We start from the raw sequence: 25,044 nt of genomic DNA, 5'->3' as shown, positions 1-25,044 counted from the left end.
TTAATTTCATCTAAAAATAACACAATTTTTGAATGTCAGGTCGTGAATGAAATGGATGGATTGGTAAAAAATATTTTATTGAACGACTGTTGCAGAACAATTTAACAGTTTGCCTGTCCACTTTGAATTGTCTAAAAGTAGAAAATAAATAAAGTAGCGATTATGATAAGAATGTAATTCCATACATAATTATAAACCTAACAATGACTAGTCCTCGTGTTCCTTTTCCAACATTTTAGAGATACCACAAAACAAATTGAATTAATTAGTGAAACAATGGTGTTGACAAAATTAAGTTCGTGATTATCACAGAATGAAAAATTTAGTTCGCTAAGTACACGATGGTCGTGCCTTCGTCTTGTGATATCTGTAACAACAAAACCGTAAATGCCCTATGAAATGCACATTTTCTAAATGCTTTATAAAAAATATACATATAATTTATAACGTTTTTGTTATAAAATTTGCGAACGCAGTTGGAACATTTTATTGAAGAACATATCACAACCACAAAAAAACGAACAAAACGGTGGATGCCCGGAACTAGTGAACTTTTGATTTAGTTTTGCCCCTCTTGTCCCCTGACAGATAGGCCTTGTGGAAGAACCGCGCGAAAAGAACAAAGTAGCTCAGATACATGGCAATTGACAATTTAATGTTAAAGGGGGTTATGTGGCATTCGGCCTGGTTCTGGAGGAGCTGGTGCGCCCAGATGTTGACGGCGCAGCCGATCACCATCTGGAGCAGCTGCAGCGAGGTGATGACCATCGCGATCTGCCTCGGGGGGCTGTAGCCCATGGCCCTGAGCGCGTAGTAGGTGTACATCACAGAGTGGACACAGTAGTTCATCACAATGAACCAGCGCGCGCTGGCCGTGTACTCCGTGTAGCTGAACCAGGAGTAGAGCAGCACGGTGATGTGGTGGTACCAGTGGAGGAAGATCAGCGGCTGCTTCCGCAGCACCACGAAGATGGTGTCGCCCAGCTCGGGCAGCTTGCTCAGGACGAACATCCACGTCCAGAAGCCCGACACCTTGTCCTGCTCGATGAAGCTGGGCACGCACACCGAGTGGTAGAGGCCGTGGTGGGTGAGCGTGTGCAGGAACTCCGGCACCGTCCTGCAGGCGCCGATGATGCTGAACGTGGCGAGGAGGGTGTTCCAGAGGCTGAGGACGCCGCGGAGCTCGAAGCGCGGCCGGTTCTGCATCAGGTGCTGCCCGCCGAAGATGAGCACCATGTAGATGCCCACGTAGTAGAACCCCAACGTCCAGTTGTCCTTCATCCACGTCCGGGTCTCCTGGTGGATGAAGTCCGACTCGAAGTTGAACACGTACGAGTAGTTCGGGGACGTGACCTGGTGGTACTCCTTCATGGTTGCGGCACTGAAGCACTTTCGAATCTGGAAACGAGACGGAATTTCGCCGGATATATCGCACCGCCCTAGCTCACCACACCGCCATACTCCGCGCCTGCGTCACCAAACTCGACACTCGTCTCCTTCTAACGTGGGGATTGCACGTTGGGCCTCTTTCTTTGCCAAAATCGTGCGGTAAAGATCCGACATGCAAACCGGTTTGAGTGTTGAGCGCGCGAGGGATTAAAGTTTCAGCTGATTTCAAATTTTATATCAACAAAACTGCATCCGTGGATGGGATGATTGCGAAATGAGGACGAAAATTGTGGATAAAGGGAAAAAATGACGAATGACATAACATCTGACAGGTGTCATGTTAGTTTTGACAAGTCAAAATTGCCACGTGTTACCAACCCTTCCAGTTAATTTCTCTTTCAAGTCTTACAACATGTCACATTAACTTTTTACTTTGATCTTCTCTTGGAAAAACCCACGCATAATTAAAATCACTGACGCACGACTGAATTTTGAAAACCTGGTAATTTCAGTTTTTAAAGCTGTTTGACTACAACAGTAAATATTTTTTGAATTAAATTTGAATTATGAAAAGTATGATTCCACATATTACGTGATTCATTATTTTTTTGTTAATACTTTATGTTACCTAATTTATATCTACATTTTCCTTTTGCCTGCACGACTTTTATAGTAGATATTAATTGTTTTAGCCGATTTAACGATATACTATATTTTTTTGGTAATGAAGATTATTTGTCGATATTCTTACTCAATTTATTCAGTTTTATCACTTGTCGTTGTCCCGAACGGATGTGTAATAAATTAATAATAATGAAATTGTTGAATTAAACAATTTTAAAACCGTGAGAACAAGAATGTATCATTAAATTTGAAAAAGCTTTTGAATATACTCGTAAGTTATGTTTATACAACACAGCAGTTAATAATTTTCAATTAGAAGTTATATTTTTTGTATCTTCTGAAATATTTTTTATTCTAACAAATTTGATGCATTAATAATGTTAAATCTAGTAGGCTGTGCTAATAATGCGATTTTTGACATTTGATGTTTTTTAATAAAAAAATGTCAAAAAAGTTAAGTTTTTTTAATCAAACAAATGTTGTTTATTGTGATGTGTGACAGTGAAATCCCTCTTTGGTGCAATCTGATGAAGTAGTGTGTTTCTAATAAACCTGAAAAAACATCAGGTAATCAATCCCAACATTGGCAATTCTTATCTTCTACCAGATGACCTCTAAATAATTAAAATACGGCAAGTGCAACAGTAATTGACTGATTGTGAATAAAGATGTGTTTAATTACCTACTGAGTGACTATTAAATAAGACTGTTCTTGTCAGGTTGGCAACAGTTTAAAATCTTACTTTGGCAGCCTTAATTCTTTCAAAACTATAGAAATGCCAACGTGTTGCATTTTACCGAATTATTACTTTTTTAAATAAAGTTTATAAAAATACGAAATAGTTATTGATGATCGATTAGATCTCTCATTGAAACTATAAATTATTACCTATTAATTTATTGAAGTAAATGAAAAATAAGCCCCACGGTGAAGAATTATGATTTCATTTTTTTAAATAACGTAGTTTTCACCAAAATAAAGAACACTTCAAGCTCGCTAAATTTAAGAAACTGACTATTTAGAAATATATAGTAATTTATTTTGCACTAAACATCAGATTGTTTTTTTGTTATAAAAATGATGCGGATCGCCGGTAAATGGTAAATTGAAGTAACAGAGGAAACGAAAGAACAAAATAATGAATGATAATGACTTTTTAATGACAAATTATGTGTATTTTACGTAATTTGCATGCAACTAATGAGTGGAGACAGATTTGTTTATGTTATTGTTGTGTTATCACGGAATCACCAGAGTTGAAATTCCATCTTTGACACTTTTATATTAATTAATTCTCCTTCATTTATCAGCATCAGATGACAGTATAAAGTTTAAAGCTGATCAGATGTTTTTAATCCATAAAGTGGTTTCCCATCGTGTATGTTGTACGAGCTGATTGTGTCTAGACGATATCTAAAAGTTTATAAACATTTGTTTATATTGCGGCTCTTTATCACAATTAAAATATTATCCACCTTAAACGTGTGTCATGGAAACAGGAATGTTTATAAAACTGTTTTTCGCTCAGGTCCGATTTTTTGTTGATTAATATTTAAATTCGTCGTTTTTTCGGTGACAAGCTTTATGCATATTCGATTCATTACGTAAGTAGTTCCCATAAAAAGATTGCTTTAATGGTAAAATACCATTGGCAGTTTAAAATTTTTCCACATATTCGACGATAATCCGGTAATTAAATAATTTGCAAAAATGTTACTCTCTTAACTTTATTTAAGAATTAATCAGTACATTTTATAATAACATCAAATCTCCTCCTAAAAAGACTTCCTCCTGATCCTCCACATAAAAATAGATAAAAAATAGATTAATTACGCTAATATCACTAATTAATTATATATAATCATAATAGTAATTATTAAAATCGGAAAAATAATACATGGGATAGTAAAAAAGTCACTCTTTCTTCTTGTTTGCCCAGAACGGATCCAAACTGCTCAACGGATCATCCTCTTGTTTAATCTCACTGACTATCTCCTCCTTCTTCTTACTCCCGACATCATTCAAAATCTTCCCTTGCGCCACCACCTGTTTCATATAACTCAAAAACGCCTCAAACGCAAACTTCAAGTGCTCCCTATCCCTCAAAATATTCCTCCTCCACGCTCCCAACTTCACCGCCAAAGACACCAAATCGGGAACCGCCGTCGGATTACTCGTCACTTCCAGAATCGCAGTCACCAATAAACAAACCAGCCCACTGCGACCGATCCCTGACAAGCAATGGACAACGACGGGATGATTTGTATTCCTTTGCTGCATAAACAAATTTATCACTTCTGTTACGAAAGCGACGAAATGATCGGGATTTGTCGGGAACAAGCTCCCAGGCCACGAAGTGAACTGGAGGTGCATCAGAACGCGGGAATCCCGCTTTTCGGGGACGTTTATCGCGATGAGACGCTCGGTCCAGTGGGGTTTGGGGGTGGCGCTGATTAGGGAAATGGACATTCCGGGAAGGGACAAATCGCGCCCTTTCTCCAAAGGCCAGTAAATGTCAGCACCGATTTCGGCGTCGTTGAGCAGGCAGACGATCAATTCCACGTTTTGCTCTTTGATCATTGTCCAGAAGTCGGACGCGGTGGCGGCCAGAGGCGCTTGCGTTACGATGAAAGGGGCCGAGTAGTAGGAGACGTCCTGAGAAGGATATTTTGAGCATAAAAAACTTTCAATTTTCAATGTATTTCAGGGTATTTCAAGTTTTACCGAGAAAATGGTATAGGGTATAAGTACGAATACCTAGGTAAGGATACGAAACGACGTACGTCCCTGCCCTTTATAGCTCCGTTGATTTCGAAAGAGAGCAATTAATTAAAATTAATTAATGCAAAAATTATATAGTATAAAAAATTTTAAAACTTTTACTAATTTACACTCAGCCCCATATTTTTCAAAACACTGAATACGAAGTTGTAAAGAATTAAATTTCCTACAAAAAAGTTCGCAAGCTAATCATTATCTTCAACCATTTAGGTTCCAAAGTGGTTCAAAGACGCTCAAGCGACGGATTTGTCAATTACCAGAAAATTAATTTAAACCTAAACATAAATATGGTGTTGCAGACTTTTTTTGGAAATTTCATTCCCTACAACTTTGTTTCTTACACTTTTTTTGTGTCTTAAACGGTATTTGCTGCATTCTCAAAATAATAATAATAATAACGCGGTAGTCTTTTTATAATTATTGAAATGACCACATTTGTCCCGCCCAGGCTCTGTTGAATATATTTCAAAATAAATACGAAAAGTTATAATGTATACAAAGTAAAATTACATTTTAAAATAGTATTTTTTATTAAATCTATTTGGATTCTTTCTTTAACTTTAATTTCTTTTTTGTTTTTTTTTGTGAAGTTCATTTAAAATGTTACATAAAAATGCATTCGTGTTAAAAGAAAAATTTAATTACCGGTTCAGTTAGATTCTCACCAAAGGTGTCTTCTAGCTCTAGTGACTCCTTTTGTTGTAACTATATTTAAGAAAGCTGATTCCAATTTGCCAATAAAATGGTACAAAAAGCACCTGAATATACATTACCTTTTTACAAAAATGAAGATTTCTGTTATCAGGGTTTTACTAATTTTTTTTGTTGGTAACATTTTAAGCCTTCTTTTCAATACCTGAATCCTAGATTATAAACACTATTTTACAACACGTTTGTGTTTTAACTACAGGGTAAATTAATAGTGAGTTATTTCTGATTTTTTTTTAATATGCAACCAATAATACTGATTCCAGCAGATCAAAACGGTAATCAATAATGATTAAAACATCTCAAAATTAATTCACGATTACACTGTTCTGGGTATTGTCAAGTTTGTTTTAACAATTTGCTAAAATTTCATTATGAACTATTAATATTTAAAAGATAAAAAAACAATGTTGATTCAAAATGATTTGAATGATTGATTTAAAAATGAAACAATCTCCAAGTGGTAACTGCAATTAGTAGGACATGTTAGAAATAACCCACTAATGACTCACCCTGTATAAAACACGCTTCACATAGCAACGTGTTTTAAATTAAAATGTTCAAACAAAAAAAATTGAAAACGTTTAATGTTATCGGGTGTACTCGTATTATTAATAACTATAATTAGAGATGACTATTTGAACACATAAAAGACAATTTTGAAAAATTGCACTCACTGGCAGAAGAATAAAGGTTTATTTCGAATGCTCTAACTTTGGAGATCGGAAGGATACATAATATTAAGTAAATAAACATCTCATTTTACAGTCAGACAACTCTGTTAAAGACAGTATAATACTGAAAAAATATGATTCCTAAATATTTCATAAAAGTTTAAAAATTTTCTATGAAAGTAAAGAAATATTTGAAAGTATCTAGTTCTAAACGAAAGGCTATGGAGTTTAACTTAACAGAAATAATAAGGTAGATGATAGTTTAGTTTCATCTGAAAGAACTGTCATGGGAAAGTAAAAAATTAATTAAACCTAACTGAGAGGTAAAGATAGTGTAAACTCTTTATCGAAAACAATAATATAACAAAAATTGTATTAGGAATAATTATTACTAATTTGCGCACCGTCGCATATTTATCAAAACGCTGGGTATACAGTTAAAGATACAAAAAAAAGTGTATGAATCAAAGTAGTAAAGAATTAAATTGCCTACAATTTCCGAGACACCATATTTCTATCTTCAACGCTTTCGGTTATTAATTAATTATTCCGAAACCTCACCAGCGGTAAAATGAAACGAATCCGTCGCTTGGACGTCTTTGGAGCTTAAACAGTGTTGACGATAGATATGGTCTCGCGGAGTTTTTTAAAAGAAATATAATTCTCTATAACTTTCTTCCTAACATTTGTCCCGTATCTTTAGCAGTATTCGCAGCGTTTTAAAAAATATGGGACGAAGCCCTACATTTAATTATTTTTTTAGTAGTAAATTTTTCTTTATTTTTTTCCCAGTAATAATTAGTGAATTGGTTGAATTTAAATTAATTTAAAACGATTTGGCCACAAGACGGTATAACGCTTAAAGCCCTCATTTTTATTCCGCTGTATTATATTTTTTGGGTAGCGAAAATCGTGCAATTTTGTATCTCGTTTCGTCTCCTAATCTATCGCAAATAAAAAACTCATCTTTTATTAATTTCCACTCACCTTTACATACGAAGCATTAATATAATCGTCTTTCGCCGCCTTCAACTCAACTCTCGAGTAATCGTAGGGCAAAATATCCGGAAATCGATTTTTCATGGGATAACACCTCGCTACCGAAATCGCTTTTTTCTCCACGTCTTGCTTGTCCTGTATTTCCTTCCATTTCAAGTCCAAATTCGTCGGTCCGCTCAAGGTTTTGTTCGTCAAAACATCGACGAATTTCTCAAACTTATCAATTTCCGAGCCGAATAGTTTTTTCACTTCGGAATTATTGAGAGGCTTGCGATTAACAACTCGTTCGATTTTCGGCGGTTCTTCCTCGTTTTTCACAACTTTTGTTGGTTGTTTTACCGGAGTTTCCGTTTTTTGGGGCGGTTTTATTTCAGGATCCGATGGTTTTTGTTGGGGAATAAGTGGTGCTTGATTTACCGTAAAATCCAAGCCGGTGAGTAAGTCGATGTTTGATTCCTTCGTTGTTGCGGTTATGGAAGTGTCGGAGGTTTGTGGTGACGGTGTTGCGTAATTGTAGCCACTTCCATAGGTGGGATAAGTCTGATTTTGGCCATAATTGTAGTAGTATTGGTACTGATCGTAACTTGTGTAACCTTGGCCGTTACTTATTACGTAATTTTTCGAATTCGAATCGGAACTTTTTAAATCGACCCCAGGTGAGGAATAAGTCGAATTGTAACTCACATTTGAAATATTAGGGTGGACCGAAGTTGCATATTCGTTACTACCGAAAGTGTTAGGGTAGGAGTAGGTCTGTTCGGTTGGTTGCACTTGAGCGGGGCCATAACCGGCGGGATAATAAACGTTAGGTTGGCTAACCTGGTTATATTGGTTGGTGTATACGTCAGGTTGGACAACCTGACTTGTTTGATTGTACGGTTGGCTCACTTGAGCCACTGACATTTGGCCGTAGGGTTGGCCAGTCTGGCTATACGTTGTGTACGCATCATGTTGGCTAGTCGTAGGTTGGTTATAAAGTTGGCTAGCCTGATTTGGTAAACTCGGTGTTTGATTGTAAAGTTGGCCAGCTTGATTAGGTAAACTCGGCGTTTGATTGTAAAGTTGGCTAGCTTGATTATAACTCGAGTAACTGTCAGGTTGGGCGTAGTTTTGGTAAGGTTGGCTAACCTGCGGGTAACTCTCGCCAGGTTGGCCAACCTGTCCATAATTGCCTAAACTCGTCGTCGAAGGCGTACTATACGACATTTGGTACCCCTGATATTGTCCACCAATATTATCAGCGGTCACTTGATTATTCTGGGTACTGCTCGAAATCGGTTGGTACGTATCAGTGGTAGTAGTATAGGCTTGTTTGTTCACTTGGGTATTTTGTCCATAATAGCCCATCCTCAAACTGGCCATTCTGTCGGCCAAATTTTGATCTAAACCGGCATAAACCTGCTCTTGCGGTTTGGTTACAACCGGTTCGTTGATTTCGGAGCCTAAAGGCGCCGGTCTAACCGCCGGGGGCCACGTCTGGGCATCAGGTACGCCTTGAGGGTAATACTGGGGACTGACGTCGTTAAAACCTCGCGTTTTTTTCCTAGTATCGATAAAATCTTTCAATTTTGGCGCCGAATTTATAACCGGTTCTTCTTTGGTCGCTGGTACCGGGACCGAGTTTTTCAACAGCATTTGCTCGCGTTCTTCCTGTTGTACTTTACATGCGCTTTTAATACGTTGCAATAATTTCGAAACGTTGGTTTCTAATTTGTTGTAAAAATCGATGCCTTTGTTGGCCTTTGCTACGAGATCTTCGTACGTATCGTAGGAGGTGATGAGTGCGCTGACTGTTGATGTTCTTTTGTTGATCACGTCCTGCAAGTAGCGACGAGTCGACATCGACCGAGCGTACGCATCCACGAAGGCTTTGAGAATGTTTTCCTGAGCTGCCACGTTCTGTTCTATCAGATTCGTCTGAAAAAAATACATGGAAAATGATTTTAAAAAACTCTAATTCAAAAGTGCACAAAAAAAGAAAAAAATAATGGTTTTTTATGAAAGGAGAGTATGTTTGCTTACGGGTTAGGATTCCAAAATTTAATAAAGTAATTCTGTTATGCCGTATTGTAATGATTTAGAGTACTTATGACCATTTCCAAAGTTTTTAGAAAGTTTTGAATCCCAACCTGTAAGCAAAAACATTCTCCTTTGAAAGAAAAACATTTTTTTTCTTTCTTAGTGCATTTTTTTGCATATTTTTTTTAAACATTTTTTAATTTTTTTTCTTCAAGTCTTTATTTATTCTAATCGTCTTTTTATTTTGCTGATTTGTGCACTTGTTTAGCGGTATGTAGTAGAAAACAGCTGTTGGCATTTGACAGCACATCCTAACCTTTGATTTATGCCTGTCATCCAAGATAAATGAATTAAAAAAAAATAGCGACATTCCTTTTGTAACAAAACGTAATAAAAGTGATTAGGTATTAATATATTCCTATAAGGGAATGAGCAGTTTGCTTTTTACACGCATACCGTGACGTCATAATGTTCAACATACGTGTACACTGACTGTGTATGTAGGTATAAGATGCGGTATGTAAATCAAACATCCCTTTTTAACTACATATTAGCTGTTTGAAAACTATAAAAAAGCCAACGTCGCATTTTACCAAATTATTTTCTAAAATAAGATTGATAAAATTGTAAAATATCAATTTTATAATTTTGAAACAGCTAATAGAATTGCATTGTTACGCAGATTACGTAAGTAGGCAAAATTTCATTTCATTCGGACAAGATCCTTCACAAATTTGGCTCGGAGACGATGAAATAAACAGACAACAAAGCAAGACAAATAAAAGCTTTCAAAAAATGTTATTTTTTTACCCACAGTTTAAAAACAATTTTTCCTACCAGTTCGTGATGTTTCTCCAATTCCTGCTGAAACACCTGATCCAGAGGCTGATCCTTCCGTGTCACTAAAACACTCGTGATATCGTCCTTGTGTACAGCTTCGCGAAACTGCGACCAGAGCATCGCCCTCTGATTACGCATCTCTTCGACTTTACTGATCAAACTCTCAATTTCCCTGACGCAGTTCTCGTCAATATTCGGGTTAGGTAATTCAACTGAAGGAATCTGTTTCTGTAAATCCCCCAACGGTTGTGCTAAAATTTTCAAATTCGCCACATGCGTCATCATCGCCTTGTGCAAATTCTGATTCGAATCGTTGGCTTTGTTGTGAGCTTCGCGATACTTCGCCGCTTCTCGGGCCAAATCGGTGGCGATGATACTGGGCGGTCTTTTACCCATCAATTCTTGATACTCCTTCTCGCTTTGCTCCTCTTCTTTGAGCAAGTCCTGGATTTCGTTAAGCATTGACTCGACCTCGTGATAACTATTTGATAGTCTCCCCATCGCGGCGACTAGATCTTGGGTCGCCGAAGGCTTGGCTGATAGAGCAGCAGCTCGATCGACTAAATCTTGACACAAACCGGTCGCTTGTCTCATCTAAAAATCACACAAATAGGACAAAACCAACGAAACTATTTCTACCGACTTGGGTGAAAACGTCCAACTGTAACGAGGACATGAACTCGGCTAGCGCCTGGTCTTTTGACTCGACCAGTTCACCCAGTTGTCTCAACTTCTGTGCTTTTTTCTCGCTGTACAACGAGGAAGCTTCATGAGCCTCCATTGGGACAAGTCTGGCGAAAATATCAGGTCCAGAGACCTCAACATCGTTCACATTGAACGCAATGCCTTTGACCAGCGATGCACCTTTGACTTCTTGAAGGGCATGCTTATCAGGGACCTCCTCGTGATAAATAAACTCGTTTTCGTTTTTCGCTGCTTTGCGTTTACCCTCGACCACGTCCGATGTGAAAGCTATAGCTTCGTTCAAATCCTAACAGAGCAAGGGTCCCATAGTTGATCCTTGTGGTACTACTACTCACCTTTTGTTGTTTCAAACCTGTGGATAATTTACGCGCTTCCTCCAATTGCTCACAAGCCGCTTGATAAAATGCCACTCTTTCGCCCATTTTTTGCTGTTCTTCGGCTTGTTGGCCTTGGAATAACAGAGCAATGCATTTGTGATATGAAATTTTGAATGAGAGATATTTGTTCCATTCTTTTGTCGTTTTAGTGCCCACTATATTCGAAAAACTATCCTCTCCGAAAGATAACAAAGATAAGGCTCTTTTGTAGTGATCCACAACCTGGACTGCAACTTTAGCTACGATTTTTTTTCAATCAATAATTGTCTACGAAGGCACTAAAGTTGTTTTATACAGATTAGAGTAAAAAAATAACTTTAGTGCTGAGGTGTACCTAAGTTTTTTTTTTCTAAAATCGCAATTAAATTTCGACGATTTCAGAAAAAAAAACAATTTTGTGAATTACCGGTGATTGTTGCTTTGCGGTTATCCATCATGCTTTTCTCGAGGATGCACTCCTGCGCTTGGGCGAAACAGACTTGTTGCATGAAATGAACGGCTTCCACCGACGACATGTATGGTACCATTTGGTGGTAGGTTTCTTTAACAGTCTGATAAAAAGGGTAAGATATGGAATAATGGGGGTAGTTCGTGGTACCTGAAAGGCCCAAGCGGCGCATTGGAAATGCGTACAAGCCATTTTGAGGCCGTCGGCTGAAGACCGGCAATCTAGAGCCCCCAATTGTGTGTGCAAAGCCCCGATGTTGTACAAAATACACATCAATTCGAATCGAATATCCGGGATGTTACAAAGCATGCCGGTGTAATTATCCTTCCACGTGAAATACACAGCGGCTGCTTGTCCCTCGGACATCGGGAACCTAGATTTGAGGAAATGCAACTGGCAATAGTACTTCTTCAGTAACTGACAGCCAGCTACATCAATTGTGGGGCGAATTGCAGCCGCTCGTAACGATTCCAAATTGCTTATTTCGCTGCTGTACGATTCGGGATCCTCGTTATAGAAGGTTGCAATGTACTGGAATCGGGGTTTGAAGTGGGATTAGGAACAAAGTTGGATTTTTACCTGTTTGAGTTGGGGGCCGAATTGAGCATTTTCCGGGCTTGTTTTAAGCTCGAAACTTATCATAGGCAATCTAGGCACAGCCTCCATTTCTCTTATTTGTTTTTAAGTGATTACTACACAAAATGAGTCATAGAAAAATCGATACAACAAAAAACTGGGACCGGGCGGATTGAAACAAAAACCGATTTTTACCTGGTGTCTGTAGTAAAATCTATGATTTTACACCGGCAACCGCATCGATAAAAGGTAAGATAATGAAATACGACGATTTGAAACTAATAAAAACAAACACGGGACATTTTTAATATTTTTTGTCAAACTGACACATGACGTAAACGTAAATGACAGTTGGAGGACAGCCAACCTTAGAACGAGATTTACTTAAAAAAATCTTTTTGTAACAAATGCAACAACCAATTGCATACTACTTCAGTACTTTACTATTCCAAGCACTTTGGAGGTGTTTCCAAATTTTATGTTGCTGAAGACAGCACCAAAAATAGTTCTGGCACCAGGAACATTACAGTCGACCAGACAATCGCTGCGCGATTGGCCAGCACCATTTTTTGTAAACGTCATTTAAACGTCATCGTACTCGACATAACCTCTTTTTTGTTATTAATATTTTTTGTCTAAATGTGAAAATGTGGGCCGACACTTTGTTGATTGTTTTTATATCCATTTGTACGGCCTTATTGGGCGAAGGCTTGACTTGGCTGATGGTGTATCGTACTGAGAAGTACCAGAAATTAAAGACCGAAGTGGAGAGACAGAGCAAAAGACGTGAGGATGAGACAACATTTATGTAAATTGTGAATGCTCTTTCAAAATCGTTTCTAGTTGAGAAACGCAAAGAAGCACATGGCGATTCGCTCGACAAGCAGCACAAGAAAAAGATTGAAAGAGAAGAGGAACGTTTAAAAAACAATAACCGCGACTTGTCTTTAGTAAAAATGAAGTCAATGTTTGCGATTGGTTTCGCGTTTACTGCTTTGCTTAGCATGTTTAACAGCATGTGAGTATTTTCGTTTGTGTTTTTTTTACGGGGGAAAAATCGATTTTGTAGCTTTGATGGGAGAGTTGTGGCCCGTCTCCCTTTTATGCCTTTGACCTGGATTCAAGGTCTGAGCCACCGCAATTTACCAGGCGATGATTATTACGATTGTTCGTTTATTTTCTTGTATATCTTGTGCACCATGTCCATACGACAAAATATCCAGAAGTTGTTGGGTTTTGCTCCTTCAAGAGCCGCCTCAAAGCAAGGGAACAGCTTATTCGGGCCATCACCTGGTCAGTTCAAATAAGATTCTTGTTGTAATTGTTTTCGTGGAATAATTTATTCTTAACATGTAGATAAATAAATATTAATTACAACAATATACACACCACTGCATTGTTCCATGTCGCATATTGTAAAATGAATATGTGCATGAAAAACACTCTAAAATCACCTTAAAAAGTCAGATGATCCAAGCAAAATTTATATTAGTGAAATATTGGTAACTTTAATTTACAATGGAATCTCAAAATTGATATCTAGCTTCGCATCGCGCGCCAGACTGACAATATTAGACAGTTTAACAGCCAAACGAGCCGCTTCATCAAGGTTATCAACTGGCAAAATCTTCAACCCTGAGCTGGCAATTAAAACTTTGGCATCGTCGACATTCGTGCCTTGCAAACGGCAAATAATCGGCATTTTGAGGTTGAGTTCTTTAGCAGCGGCAATAATACCCTCCGCTATGACATCACACCTCATAATACCGCCGAAAATATTCACAAGAATTGCGTGAACTTTGGGATCCGCTGTGATAATTTTGAAGGCTTCTTTGACAGCCTGGGCTGTGGCCCCACCTCCCACGTCCAGGAAATTAGCAGGGGAGCCACCATGCAGAGAGATAATGTCCATGGTGGCCATGGCAAGACCAGCCCCATTCACAAGACACCCAATACTGCCGTCGAGAGCAATGTAGTTGAGATCGAATTTGGCCGCAGCCACCTCTTTCTCGTCCTCTTGGGTCCAATCACGCAAAGCAAACAAATCTTTCTGTCTGAAAGCAGCGTTGTCGTCAAATCGGAATTTTGCATCAAGCGAGAAATCTGTAACACAAGGAGTCAAAAGAAATAATTGCAAATTTTATTTTTTTGTACATGTTTCTCCCGCATCTTCGGCATAAGGGTTGATCTCAATCAGGAGGGCGTCCTTCTTGCAAAACAAATCGTACATTTTTAGCAACATGTCACCAGTTTTCTCCTTCTGAGACCCCAAACCGACGTTGACGGCCACTTTTTGGGCTTGTTCTTTGCTCAAACCTTTGACAATGTCGATTGGTTCGTACAAAATAGCGGCGGGATTCTCAGCAGCCACTTCTTCAATGTTGATACCTCCTTGGGAGGAAGCTATTATTACAGGACCCTGTAATTTTATTGATTAAAGCGAGTTGTAACTAATTTTATGGGCGGGACAAGACTGATTTTATTGATTGATTTATCAGAAAGACTAATTTTTTGACTCATAAACGCGTTTAAACGAATTTCAATTTAGTTAATTTAAAATTAAAATAATTGAGTGAACGTGCATAAGCGTTGGAAAAACACAAAAACAGTTGCAATTGTTAATCTCAGAAAGGGGCTAAATAACACTTATTATGTTTTTGAAAAAAACGACGAAATCAATGTATTTTTCAATTAAAGTTTGTAGATCACATTTCTTATTGTAAAGTCAGCGTGTATCTACCATAGCTTGCTGTTTGGGAGCTATATTTTTGTTTTCGCAAATCATAAAAAAAATTGTAAAGAAGAAACATGGTTGTCCCAAGCAAAAACACAGTAACCAACTTTTTTTTAAATGAGTTTTTTACATATTTTGTCTATTTTTATGCTTAGAGATTCTGTTATATGCCTATTAGCAATAATTTATTTAAATTATTAAACAAAATTGTTTTTTTCAAAAACAGTAACTGCAACGGAAATGTTACTTTTCCCATAAGGTAAAACACCGTATCTACAAAATACCTGCTAATCACAGTCGATTGTACTCCATTTGCTAAAGTAAAAATATCTCATATAGGTGTAAAAAAACTATGTTTTACAATTTGAATTGTAAAACAGAAAATACATTTACTCAATAATATAACTTTTAAACGAACTTTTAGTTGTTAGTTAAGTTTACCACATCTCTGTCTTGGGTTACTGCATAAATCTACGGCGTAAATGTTAGTATTTGTTCTATTATTATTAATTAATTAATTGCTGTTGTACTGAAAACTGCTTGAAGTTGATGTACTTTACTTTAAGTAGTAGCAAATAATATTCAAATAGTAGTATTGAGACCACTGAGCAATATTTGTAAAAATCGAACCAAAAAAACACAATACAGTACAACTTACTCAGTCTGGGTAAAGAGTAAGTCATTCGAAGAAGCTGTTTAAATAAGTTATTTTTGGGTCCAGTGAAAAATTAACTAAAGCCGAACTGTATTTAGTACGTTCTTGCAGTGAACTGTGTTTTGGTTGTCGATTTTGGTTTATATTTTGTTCTCACAAGCACATGGAAAGCGAAATTCAAGAAGAATTTAGTCAAAATAAATACGAATAATCTACAAAACAATAGTCCTTCAAAAATGTTAATAAGTAAACATTATTTACAAAAAGGATAAACAATTCTTTTATTGATGTTTTAATTTGTTGTTTTTGCTTTAGTTTTCTGATAAAAATTCTTGTATATTACAGTGGGACTCTGATATGACGAGCCCGGCTTTAACGAACGCTCCCGTTTTAAATTCCTATATTATAGTAAGAAAATGATTGTTTTAATTCTTTTAATTCTACGACTCTGTTATAACGTTATAACAAACATTTCCGATATTGCAGAAAGATTCTAAAAATGATACAAACTTCGAAAGCAGGTGAAATATTAAGTACAAACGACAATAAGTAAATAAATAGAGTATTTGCGATATTATCATAATTATGTATACCTATGTAACCATGTATCTTTATTAATAAAATAGATTAGTACTTGTTTCAAAATTCAAAAGTCGTTGAACTTGAAAATTACTCCTTAAGACGATCATCGATTATAACGAATTAATTCTTATGTCCCTTGGGTGTTCTTTATAACCGAGTTCCATTCTATAAAGAAACATTTTCTGAAGATTTTGGATATCAAAAAATGGACTATCTGTCGTTACTTGATACTTTTCTACAACAAACGAAATATTTTGTGTCTAGAATAAATGATACTGGCTTATTTAGCGTAATTCCTCTGTGTAGCAAATCTTGGTCCACAAGAGAACGCACTGATCTTAAAATGGTCAATAACGTTACTTATTCTTACTGCAATAAACGTTCAAATGCGTTTTTAGAAAAATGGGCCAATCTATAATAGGAAAAGTGACACAATAATTGTATTTTCAACTCAAGTGTGTGCACTTTGTGTTAAGATTATCAAAAAATGTAGGGTTTTTAATTTCGGTAATCAGTCGGTTTTTGATGAGAAATGAACAAAAGCGTACGATTTCTGCTCAAAATTGTTGAATTTGGGTAGAAATAAAAATGTTAACGTACGCCAAACGCGCGTTCCATCATAATTGCAAAGTAGAATTCCTTCCTGGGGAATTTCCTCTCTGCGACCATAACAGCGTTGCAGATGCGCCCCTTTTCCCCAGTTTGTTTAGTGACTAAATATTGGCCAAGCATTTGCCCAGCAATGTCCTCGGCCTCTTCTGGCCTGGAACAAAGATTGTGAAATTGAAAACTAGCAATTTTGAACGACTCACGAATAAACCATCCTGACTCCACCCTTGAGTCCGTTCTTGAAGTGACCTTTGCCCCTGCCACCTGCCAAAACTTGCGCTTTAAGTACAATGTCTTTGGTTTTCAAGTCTTCGGCGATTTTGCGCGCCTCCTGCTTGGTCTTGGCAACCCCGAATTTGGGGACCTGGATACCAGCATCCTTGAGAAGGGTGTAACTGATATGTTCGTGAACATTTAAATTTCGCTTCTGTTGCTGCTGTGGCTGCCAACTTGCAGAGCCCAAAATCTGTAATTATGTAATTCTTTGGTATAAATTATGTAATGGTCGGGCTATAAATAATGAAATTAAATTTGCAGGGCTGACACTAAAAATACGGATGTAGCCAAAATGGTCAAGGTCAAAAACTTCCATCGCAATTTTCGGGCTAAAGTCAAAGGGCTCACCTTTGGTCCGTTTTTCAGGAGAACGCTTTCGGCCAAAAGGACGCTCCGCAACATTGTAGCCATTTCCAATTAATCACAAGAACTAGTTGAAGGTTGTTGAAACTGGGGCGGACTTTGCAATTGACAAATATCTGGTGGATTTTCGCTCGCTGGTTTGGTACTTGTCATGGAATGTCACTTGTCAAACAAAAAATTTAAATTTTTATTCCAAATAAAGCAAAATTTGGGCCTATTTATTAACTAATTGCTTGGAATACAAGAATAATATTTGAGGGTTCACACTCGACTGCGGTTCATGTAGCGATACGCAAATTTTTATTGCATTTACACGTCGTTGCTCGATTGTTCAAAGATCAAAAATGTACTCTCTGTGACCTTTGATCAAGGATCTGTTTTTTTACGTTCAACATTTTTGGATAAGTTTCAATCACAATTTCAATTCAAACACTTTGAATGTTGACTAACTAGACTCCCTCTGTTGTTGGTAAATTTTCGTTATTCCTAACTTATCGCTAATGAATTTAATTAAAAAAAATGTTTGTAAATGTTACCACAGATGTTACTCATTTTTAGCTCGAAACTGGATAAGGCGCGAAGTATTTATCTTTAAGTACTTAAGTGCAGACTACTTAAAGACCATGGAGGAACTAGAACATTTTGTAGAAATGATTTATTATGTGTTGAACATAAAGATATTATCTGCTATGGACGTCCCTTTGCTTAATTTACTCATAATTACTCATAATTAAGCTCATCATAAACGGTGACTTTAAAATACATCATTTTAATTCGAATAGAGCAAACGATATAATGTTCAAAAAACTAATCCAGTCTTTTGGGTTTAATGCTCATATCAAAGAAAATACAAAAAGTAACAATTGCCTCGAGAACATTATAACAAATTTTAATAATACACTTTTTTTTAAGTTATAGATCCGACCCTAATGTGACCAAATAAAATGTGAATTTTAATGTGTTTGTAATTGTTAATTTTAATTTTGTCTTGAAGAAGCATTTAATAAAGCCGGCGAAACGTCGACGTAATAAGATTTTTAATTGTAAACCTGTCCAAACTGTCCCGACAAATAATTTACATATTAAATTTTAAAACGGTTTACGCCGTAATTAAAAAAAAAGAGAAATTCACTCCATTTTTTTGTAGATCTTGAAAAACAGGTACTGGCAGTTACAGCTAAAAAGCTATAATAAATTACCTATACAACAAAATCATAGAAAAGCAATTACTAACACAAGAAGAGAATATTACATAGAAATTACATCTCAAATAATAATAATTCATCTTAATCTTACAAGAATGTTGTTAATTGTAACAGAAATACAAATAAACATAGTACAAATATTAGGAGTGCCATCTGACACTTTTAACACGTATTTTGTAAATGTACCAAAAGAAATTGTTGCTAAACTTCCAAATTGCCTTATACCTAAATAATAATAATAAACTTACCAACACAAAAATTAACCATATGATTTATGATTAGTATTTTCAAAATTAAAAATAAACCAAGTAAAGATATTTACATCAACATTACATTAATAAAACGTGTTCTTTACCTTAACTAAATTAATTAATCAATTCTTATATTGAAAGGGAGGTGTTCCCAAATGTTCTTAAATTTGCTAAAATAATACCGTCACATATAAAGGAGGCTCAATAACAGATGTCGTAAAGAATTTTCGACCCATTTCGATTTTTCGAATATCTTAGAAACCTTTAAAGGAACAAATTAGTAATTTTCTGGCTCATAGCAACCTTATTTACGAAAATTCAGTTTAGATTTTAAACCGATTTGAGGTCCTTAAGCAGGAATTATGCTAAACACTGTGTACGTTTTGAAAATAAATGGACTAATGTTTAAATGAACGTAAAAAAAAGAATGATTTTCTCTTTCCCTAATAAAAATTTTAAAAACCCAGAAACAACAAATGTGTATTAATAATAGACTCTAATCTTAATTGTGTAGTTCATGTTAAGAAACTATCACATAAAATATCCAAAAATTTTTTTTTGTTAGGTTGTTTAGAAAAAAATTGTTCCTCGACAAGACTTAAAAATTGCGTTTCATGATTTAATAATACTTCCTATGCAATATTATGTTGGGGACATGCTCCAGTTTTTTCGTCTACAACGAAAAACATTAAGAATAATTAGTAGAGTGCCTTACAGAGATTATGTAAGACCCAAATTTATTTAAGGAATTAAATATTTTAACATTACCTAGTTTGTATATCTTTAATTTATAGTAAAAGAAATGAGCATAAATATGAGAAATAATGAGTTAGTAAAGAGTTCACGTGATCATAACACCAGATCTGGTGAAAAAATTGTTACTGAATTTACTATTAGGGTCTGTTTTTCTTTAACAGATTACCTGATTGCACTTCCAACTAGAGACTTTAAAAAGACGATGAATTTTTTTTTGTCAAAACAAGCCTTTTTCAGTTATGATGAGTAATGCTGCTGATGTGACATCCCAATGTTTTAATGTCTGAACTGATGATTGTAATTTTTTTATGTGTATACATAAGCTGCTCAAAACTATACAAAACGCCAAGGTTGCATTTTACCGAATATTTTTTTTCAAATAACATTAACATAATTACAAAATATTTATTAATCTCTCATTAAAAGTATAAATTACATTAGCTAATTTTTTAACAGCTATTTTTGAGAGAAAATGCAACGGTGGCGTTTTTATAATACTGAGACAGCTAATTACACGTGTGTGCTTAATGTAAATTTTCAAAGAATAAGTAAATTATTATTATTTATTATTACAAAAAATATTTACAAAAATTATAGGGTCCTTTTGATCGGTTTGGGTGCGACGCTGACCTTCACCGGCTTGCATAGGTCAATCAAGGTCGGCGTGGCGCTCACATTGGCCTTCCGTTTCCCGATATCCGCTTCCGGAATGGCCAAGGCCACATTAATTTCCACGTTGCACGCCTCTGACCACACTTGGTGCGAAATCAGCACCGACGTAAGCAGCCTCACATTATGCCCCGCTTGCGCATCCTCCCCGTCAACAAACAACGGTTTCATGTGAGCCGGCCTTGGTAGAATAATTTGCGTTTTCTGATCCGGATATTTCACTTTCAACCTGACCCTTGAAGGGTCAATCAAGTGTCTTAACTCGGCATCAAAATGCACCGACATCACCAACCCCGCGGTGAATTTCAACGAGGTGTCAGTCTGGCCGTTGGGTTCCACGATCTCGGCCGAACTCATCCGAATTTGGACGTTGGGACGCGGGATTTTACCCAATCGGGCTTCCGAGAGGATCGGGATTAAAATTCGGGACACTGTTCCCGGTTTGGGTTCCTCCAAGACTGATAGTTCTTTGAAAACGGCTGACGTGAACGCGTCAGGGTCTAGACCTGCAACTTGTAGGTCCCTCTGCATGTCTTCGACGATGGTGAGGAAGTGGTGGCAGGGGGCTAAAGCTGAGGAGTTGCTCCCTTTAACTATGTAGACTAAATTAAGGGCTAGGGCCCGCAGGCGGAACATTTTCACGGCACATTCCTCCACAGGGCTAAGCCCTACGAAGAAAAACTGCAACTTGAGACAATACTCCAGAAGGTTTGTTATGTTAGTTTTGAGGTTGTTGGCCTGTTGGGTGGCCAAAGTACCCGGGTTTAACCAATAACCCTTTTCCAATATCTGGGACATTATTAATTGGGCCCCAATGTAAAGCGATGTGAATTGAGCCGTCCCTGCGACCGACGAGTCAATTTCACTCAAACGGTTCAAGTGTTCTTTAGCGGTTTGTAAAAGTGTCGTCTGAACTCTAAAAATAAATTTTACAATTAGTAACAGACTTGCCAAGCTTGTGCCTCACCGTAATGTATTTTCGGCCAAATCTAAGTTGCTTATAACATTGTTAAGAAACTCCAGACTTTCCGGGACCGTTTGTGGTCTGCTAATTGTGTTACAACTCGATTCCGGGAGACTTAAAACCGGAACTAGGGACGGCATTGTGTCACTTATGTACGCATAATGACGTAAGGTGTGGGGTTCCAGAAGTGGGATTATAGTAGGTGAAAACTTTGCCGCATTTAAAATCAAAATCAGGACGCAAATATCTGCAAAAAAATGTTTAATCCGGATAACGTAAAAATTTGCTTAAGCCCATACATTGCGGATTTTCCACGTCCGGTTCAGCAGTATCGAAAAACGGGTGTATGTTTAACAATTGTGGCACTAGAGGGAGCACCAATTCGGGGTGCTGTGCCCCCACCCGTTGTAAACACCGATAGGTCGATCGCTTATCTTGCGGATATTTTTTGAGATTATCTAATAGTTTTTCAACGCACATTTTGAGCCCGGCTGTTGTTGACATTTTACACGATGCCAACATGTGGTGGAGGCCCTCTCGGACATCCTGCGAAAAGTCCTCAAGGGCCCCTAAGATGGTCTCCAACTGGTCGTCTCTTAGAATAATGTGTTCGGATATTCGGCGTAAACTATCAATGGCTTTGAGTCTCACATCCTCGATTTCGTCGTTGAACATATCGACCAGGAAGTCGAGGGATAAATTTGCGAATTGGGGGTTGCGAATGGAGAGCTCGCAGAGTGATTCGACGGCGGCGGAACGCACCTCTGATAAATATTAATCAATCATTAGTACAATACAGGATGATTCAAAAGTGTCGGACTAACTTTCGTATGGTGATATTGATAGGAGATATTCAGTAAAGTTTAAAAATGTTTTTTTTTCAAGCAACTTGATTTTTAATATTTAATATATAGGGTGGCCCACTGAAACCAATACACCCAAATTTTTAACGTTTGGAGTCACTTAACTCAAAACGCTAAGACAGTGCGATTTTATATCCAAGGGGGACACTTAAATATTTACTTTGTGTTCGTACCACTTCAACCCCCAAAGAGGGGCTGCCTGTAATTATATATTTTTTTAATGGAAACAGGGGTTAATTATGATGTTATTTTAAAATCTATTAAAACCTCTTTACAATAGGGAAAGTGCGGGCAAGACGGGGTACTTAACGTTTGAAGCTCTATAAAATTTTTGTATTATTAATTATCCTTGGTAATTAGTTTTTTGTGATTAATAAGTTTTATTTGGAACCTTTATTAAATATAAAAGTGAAACAAAGTAGAAAAAGTCCTTGTGGGTAAGATGGGGTACCCCTAATTTCAATTTCACTGTTGCTCTCGATTGATGGTCTAATCTTAAAATCTTTTTCTTTTTGAACACTCTTTTTATCAACCCCAGATTTTTCAGTTTTCCTTTAGCTCTGTAATTTTTATTCTTTTGCTTATTTTCCAAACTTTGTTATGGTTTAAGGTTTTTTATGAAGAGAGGAGTTTTACATATTACTGTTACGAGCAAGGTCTCAGCCCGTCTTGCCCTCTTACGGCAAATTGTGTTAGAAAATTAACTTCCAAAAACTATGTTGTCATCTACAAATAAATAGATGTTAACCTGTTAGAAAAATCATTGACATATGAATAACCATAAAAGCAATTTGAAATTTTGTTATTAACAAAACAGACACGTACTAAAGAAAGTGAAAAAAATCATAAGAAAATCGCCAAAAACAGGTTTTTTTCATAAAACTCGCAAAAGGCATGGTGGTATCGTTCAATTAAAAATCTACAATTAAAAGCTGTCTTAACTGGGCTTCGCCACGTACAAAAAATGATTATTAGTCAATTAGTTTATTATTTAAAGCTCATACCCCGTCTTGCCCGCACTTCCACCAAGTGTTATTTTTTTTATTTGGTATAAGTTTTCTAAAAATTTCTTTTTTTTAATTACAGTTTATTTATTAAATTATTTATTTGAATGTTCTAAATGGCCATAATTTTTTTAGTCTTTATGAACCCCATAAATTGTAAAAATCGAGTCCAAACATCGAAAACTTGGGTGAACTGTCTTCACTGAACCATCCTGTATATTTTCTATTTGTTTTCCTTAGGAACAGTTTCATTCATTGTTCTTTTATTCCCAATGATGTCAAATTTAATTTACTATCTAATTTGTGAGCTTATTAAATTTTTTAAATACCATAATACACTAATTGGCACATAATTGATGATTTTTTTTAACAGATATCTGCTTAATGATCAAAGAAATTAAAAAAAAATTGATCTAAAGTTCTTTACCACTACCTAAAAGTCCACAACTGTATTATTACCAATAAGTCAAAAAAAAGTAGATAATTGTAGATAAAAATTATGACACTCGGCTTTGCCTCGTCATTTACCCATAAACTCGTCCTCCAAGCCGTGCACGAAGGCCCCACACGCCCCACTGCTCATCAAATTGATGCTGTCAGCGTCGAGGATTTCCCTGGGGGCGTCATCGGCCCATTTTTTCCCACTCGCCCATTCTCCACTCGTTACATTTTCCCAAGCCAACTCATGAGCCGTCCTTTTGCGCCTCATATTAGACATTAATTTTTTATCAAGAGTTTGGTTGAGAAATTTCGCACTGACTTGTTTCATCGTTCCCAATAGTTTAGCCGCCAAGGTTCGAACATGGATTGATAAATCAGAAATCGAGTTGCAAACTTTACCGAAAGCGTCGTCTATGAGACGGATTTCGTGTTCACTTCCCGGAAGTACAACCTCACTGAAATTTTTTCAATTAAATGTAAATAGAAGAGAGGGTTTAGGCTAAGCCTACTTTTCCGGAAACGTGTTGCCCAAAAGACACACTAACTTGAGAACGACTTGACGGACAATTTCGTAGTCGTCCTTTAAGGCATCGCAAACATCTATATAAATGTCCGGATTTATTTTAAAATTGCGCTCATGTAGGGTGATAATCGTCGAAAAAGCCTGACTACGCACCCTGGCGTCGTCGTGGTTAAAGTACGAACTAATCAAAACCATTAATTTCTCCGCCTCTGCCCCCGTACAAACCGGCGTATGCACGCCAATGATCTCTAGACATTTCCTCTTGACAGCATGACTGACATCTTTCAAGTAACTTTTCGCCACTTCTACCAGTTTCTGATGCAAAGCGATGACATTATCAGAGACCAGCTTCCCTAATTTAAGCACGGTATTCATCCCCTGAGCGATAACTTTATGTGAATGGTCATTTTTAAGCAACAAAATCGTCTCGTCAATAATGGACACAACATCAGCGTTGGGTAGATGCCCAATGTCGCACAAAAGTGACAAAATTTTTACTCTAACGGCCGACTCTGGCTCATTCTTAAAATGATCGCTCAGTTTTTTAACTGCTTCGGGAATATCTGAAGCCTCAAGCTCGAAAGTATCAGAGACACGAAGCAAAGTTCGTAGGGCTTCGCTACTGCTTTTGCAACCTTCAAGACAACTAATAAGTGCCAAAGACGAGTTCCCGGTGCCTGTGGAAGGCTTCTTGACAAGTTTGAGTTTTTTAATCGGTTGGAAAGGAACAGTTTCCTGGAATATGTAAACATAACCTCATTTTGGACAAAGGGAAATTTAGCCCATACCTGGATTGTTTGGGTGAATTCGGCCAAAGCGCGTTTTTTCAACACTGCAGCCATCGTGTTTATGTGGTAATTAACCGATTTTAGCGTTTTTTAAACATTTTATTTTGTGATTGTTGTCAAATGTCAAAAAGTTACGCAACCGCCACCTGGTGACAATTACATAAAATTTGGTTTTTTGATTTTTTTTATTTATGAGCGGTAAAGGTATTAATTTACCGCA

The 25,044-nt window shown here is 36.8% G+C and overlaps 5 protein-coding genes and 1 long non-coding RNA gene across 8 annotated transcripts; 2 read left to right on the top strand and 4 right to left on the bottom strand.

Moving 5' to 3' along the window:
- Positions 1-60: 60 nt before the first annotated feature.
- On the bottom strand, positions 61-1,879 carry Baldspot (baldspot). Of its 2 annotated transcripts, none has more exons than XM_965421.5 (2): positions 1,454-1,879; positions 61-1,398 (listed from the first exon to the last, which is right to left on the bottom strand). In XM_965421.5, the coding sequence occupies exons 1-2, from the start codon at positions 1,457-1,459 to the stop codon at positions 544-546; spliced, it is 861 nt and encodes a 286-aa protein (XP_970514.2). In that variant the 5' UTR covers positions 1,460-1,879; the 3' UTR covers positions 61-543. The 2 variants fall into 2 exon arrangements, with proteins under 2 accessions (XP_970514.2, XP_015835400.1); XM_015979914.2 differs by having other exon boundaries at positions 1,449-1,877.
- A 1,846-nt stretch (positions 1,880-3,725) lies between these two features.
- Positions 3,726-12,588, bottom strand: mop (myopic). Of its 2 annotated transcripts, XM_008194744.3 has the most exons (9): positions 12,337-12,588; positions 12,145-12,257; positions 11,716-12,096; positions 11,524-11,668; positions 11,076-11,356; positions 10,679-11,026; positions 10,033-10,629; positions 7,165-9,093; positions 3,726-4,669 (listed from the first exon to the last, which is right to left on the bottom strand). In XM_008194744.3, exons 2-9 carry the CDS (start codon positions 12,229-12,231, stop codon positions 3,929-3,931), a joined length of 4,509 nt encoding a protein of 1,502 aa, XP_008192966.1. In that variant the 5' UTR covers positions 12,232-12,257; positions 12,337-12,588; the 3' UTR covers positions 3,726-3,928. The 2 variants fall into 2 exon arrangements, with proteins under 2 accessions (XP_008192966.1, XP_970590.1); XM_965497.4 differs by having other exon boundaries at positions 12,145-12,588.
- Positions 12,589-12,707: 119 nt separating this feature from the next.
- LOC659241 (uncharacterized protein) lies at positions 12,708-13,523 on the top strand. The gene is made up of 3 exons (XM_965566.4): positions 12,708-12,927; positions 12,985-13,159; positions 13,211-13,523. Exons 1-3 carry the CDS (start codon positions 12,789-12,791, stop codon positions 13,446-13,448), a joined length of 552 nt encoding a protein of 183 aa, XP_970659.1. The 5' UTR covers positions 12,708-12,788; the 3' UTR covers positions 13,449-13,523.
- Positions 13,463-17,487, bottom strand: ScsbetaA (Succinyl-coenzyme A synthetase beta subunit, ADP-forming). The gene is made up of 5 exons (XM_965632.5): positions 17,346-17,487; positions 16,925-17,187; positions 16,713-16,875; positions 14,296-14,560; positions 13,463-14,244 (listed from the first exon to the last, which is right to left on the bottom strand). Exons 1-5 carry the CDS (start codon positions 17,406-17,408, stop codon positions 13,655-13,657), a joined length of 1,344 nt encoding a protein of 447 aa, XP_970725.1. The 5' UTR covers positions 17,409-17,487; the 3' UTR covers positions 13,463-13,654.
- On the top strand, positions 17,072-18,392 carry LOC107397905 (uncharacterized). Its single transcript, XR_001574920.2, has 3 exons — positions 17,072-17,208; positions 17,259-17,829; positions 17,919-18,392. It is a non-coding gene; the product is annotated as an uncharacterized LOC107397905 (long non-coding RNA).
- Positions 18,393-20,121: 1,729 nt separating this feature from the next.
- On the bottom strand, positions 20,122-24,965 carry IntS4 (Integrator 4). The gene is made up of 6 exons (XM_965696.4): positions 24,825-24,965; positions 24,023-24,771; positions 23,601-23,968; positions 21,505-21,969; positions 21,209-21,452; positions 20,122-21,157 (listed from the first exon to the last, which is right to left on the bottom strand). The coding sequence occupies exons 1-6, from the start codon at positions 24,876-24,878 to the stop codon at positions 20,164-20,166; spliced, it is 2,874 nt and encodes a 957-aa protein (XP_970789.1). The 5' UTR covers positions 24,879-24,965; the 3' UTR covers positions 20,122-20,163.
- Between the last annotated feature and the right edge of the window lie 79 nt (positions 24,966-25,044).

Source organism: Tribolium castaneum, chromosome 5 (assembly GCF_031307605.1).
Source record: "Tribolium castaneum strain GA2 chromosome 5, icTriCast1.1, whole genome shotgun sequence".
In the NCBI taxonomy this organism is placed as follows: Eukaryota; Metazoa; Arthropoda; class Insecta; order Coleoptera; family Tenebrionidae; genus Tribolium; species Tribolium castaneum.
Note: the sequence above shows the minus strand (reverse complement) of the source record. Positions and strands in the feature narration are given on the sequence as shown.